The 1,562-nt window shown below is 31.6% G+C and overlaps 1 protein-coding gene across 1 annotated transcript; it reads right to left on the bottom strand.

Annotated features, from left to right (window-relative positions):
- Positions 1–1,167: 1,167 nt before the first annotated feature.
- On the bottom strand, positions 1,168–1,476 carry NAEGRDRAFT_77036 (uncharacterized protein; the record flags this gene model as incomplete). Its single annotated transcript, XM_002668008.1, has 1 exon — positions 1,168–1,476. The coding sequence occupies one exon, from the start codon at positions 1,474–1,476 to the stop codon at positions 1,168–1,170; it is 309 nt and encodes a 102-aa protein (XP_002668054.1).
- Positions 1,477–1,562: the final 86 nt, after the last annotated feature.

Genomic DNA, 1,562 nt, shown 5'->3' with positions numbered 1-1,562 from the left:
GATTGCTGATACTTGAAATGTACCAACTTTCAAAATCATGCCAATCAACCACCAACAAATGCACAAAACAGACCAGACAACAATATGAATTTTAAATCCAAAATAATCCTTAAACAGTGCCATCCAAGAATTAAATTTCACAGTATGTAATAATCCATCACCAAATAATAATCCAATAAATTCCGAATATTCATTAAAATAATATTTTGGAATTCCATCAATCATACCATTCGTGAAAATTTTATGAACTGTGGATTGAATTTCCGAGATGATTTTGTCATTTGAGGAATTTTGTTTTACAAATTCGCTCAAGGATAAAATTTCAAGTTTGGGCATTTTTTTGTGTTTTTAATTTTTTTATTATTACAGAAAGGGTAAGTGTTTCTTCCTAAAGAGTTTAGAATTGTTAATTGAGGAAACTTGGGAATGTTCGACCCAGCATTATCAGCATAAACAAATTAATAAAAGAGATGGGTGTCCAAGCTCTCTATCCTTTACTATCTCTCATCTTCTGATTTGAAAGGTAGAGAGTTGTGAGAAGTTGATTTATGTTTCACATTTTGATACACTAATGGCTACGGCCATATCACGATGAATACACCTCATCCCGTCCGATTTGAGAAGTTAAGCATCGTCGAGCCACATCAGTACTGAGGTTGGAGACAACTTGGGAACCTGTGGTGCTGTAGTCTTTTTCCAATTTTCTTTTTATTTCCGGATGATTAATCTTATTATAATCAAACATGTCCTCCTCAAAGCATCCATCTGTTGAAATGGGTCCAGTGGTTATCTTGGATCTCAAATTGTAAAAGAATTTCTCTCTCATGAAAATGTTTCAACTCACAAATGCTGCCAAGTTGTCTGGTGTTAAAAAGTTTATTCCATCAAGTTTAGGTTTCAATTTAAGGATGGATAGATATTGGTTAGGTTTAACAGTAAATAGTTTCGAATCTCTTTTCAATGAGAAATAAAATTAAATTGAATTGCAAGGATGAAAACTGTTTGCATGCAAAGAGGATTGGTCCAATATCCCGAATAGTTTCACTAACAAAAATCTTCAACAGATTCTAATAAGAAAATGTTAGATTCAAGAGTCACTCTTGGAGGTAGTCATATGATTAGTAAAGATCTTACTGATATAAAATGATAGGAAGATTTTGCTTTATTTCAATAATCACTATCATATTCTATCACATCATCCTGAATCAAATCTAATTCTACATCCTTGTTCTTTTTTCGAGAATTGATGTTGTTTGGAATGCAAAATGATAAATATCTTAAAATGTTCATTACTCTTGGGTTTTCATCTAAAAAATTGTCAATTTGCTTCTTTCTCTTCTTTTTGCTCAATTTCTCATTATGTTCTCGCTCCCATTCTAAATCACTCTTATGTTCTTGAAGTGCTTCTTTAAAATCGAAATCATGTATAGATAAATAATACCTTGCTTCATCTTCACAAACATTACACAATCTCATGAATAAAGTTAAAGTCCATGCTTTCTTTCTCTCTTCAATCTTTCGTTTTTCTTCTTCAGTTAACTCTTTCTTTTTGAAAGAATCTT

The sequence above is a fragment of the Naegleria gruberi genome, assembly GCF_000004985.1.
Source record: "Naegleria gruberi genomic scaffold NAEGRscaffold_912, whole genome shotgun sequence".
Lineage (NCBI taxonomy): Eukaryota > Heterolobosea > Eutetramitea > Acrasida > Naegleriidae > Naegleria > Naegleria gruberi.
Note: the sequence above shows the minus strand (reverse complement) of the source record. Positions and strands in the feature narration are given on the sequence as shown.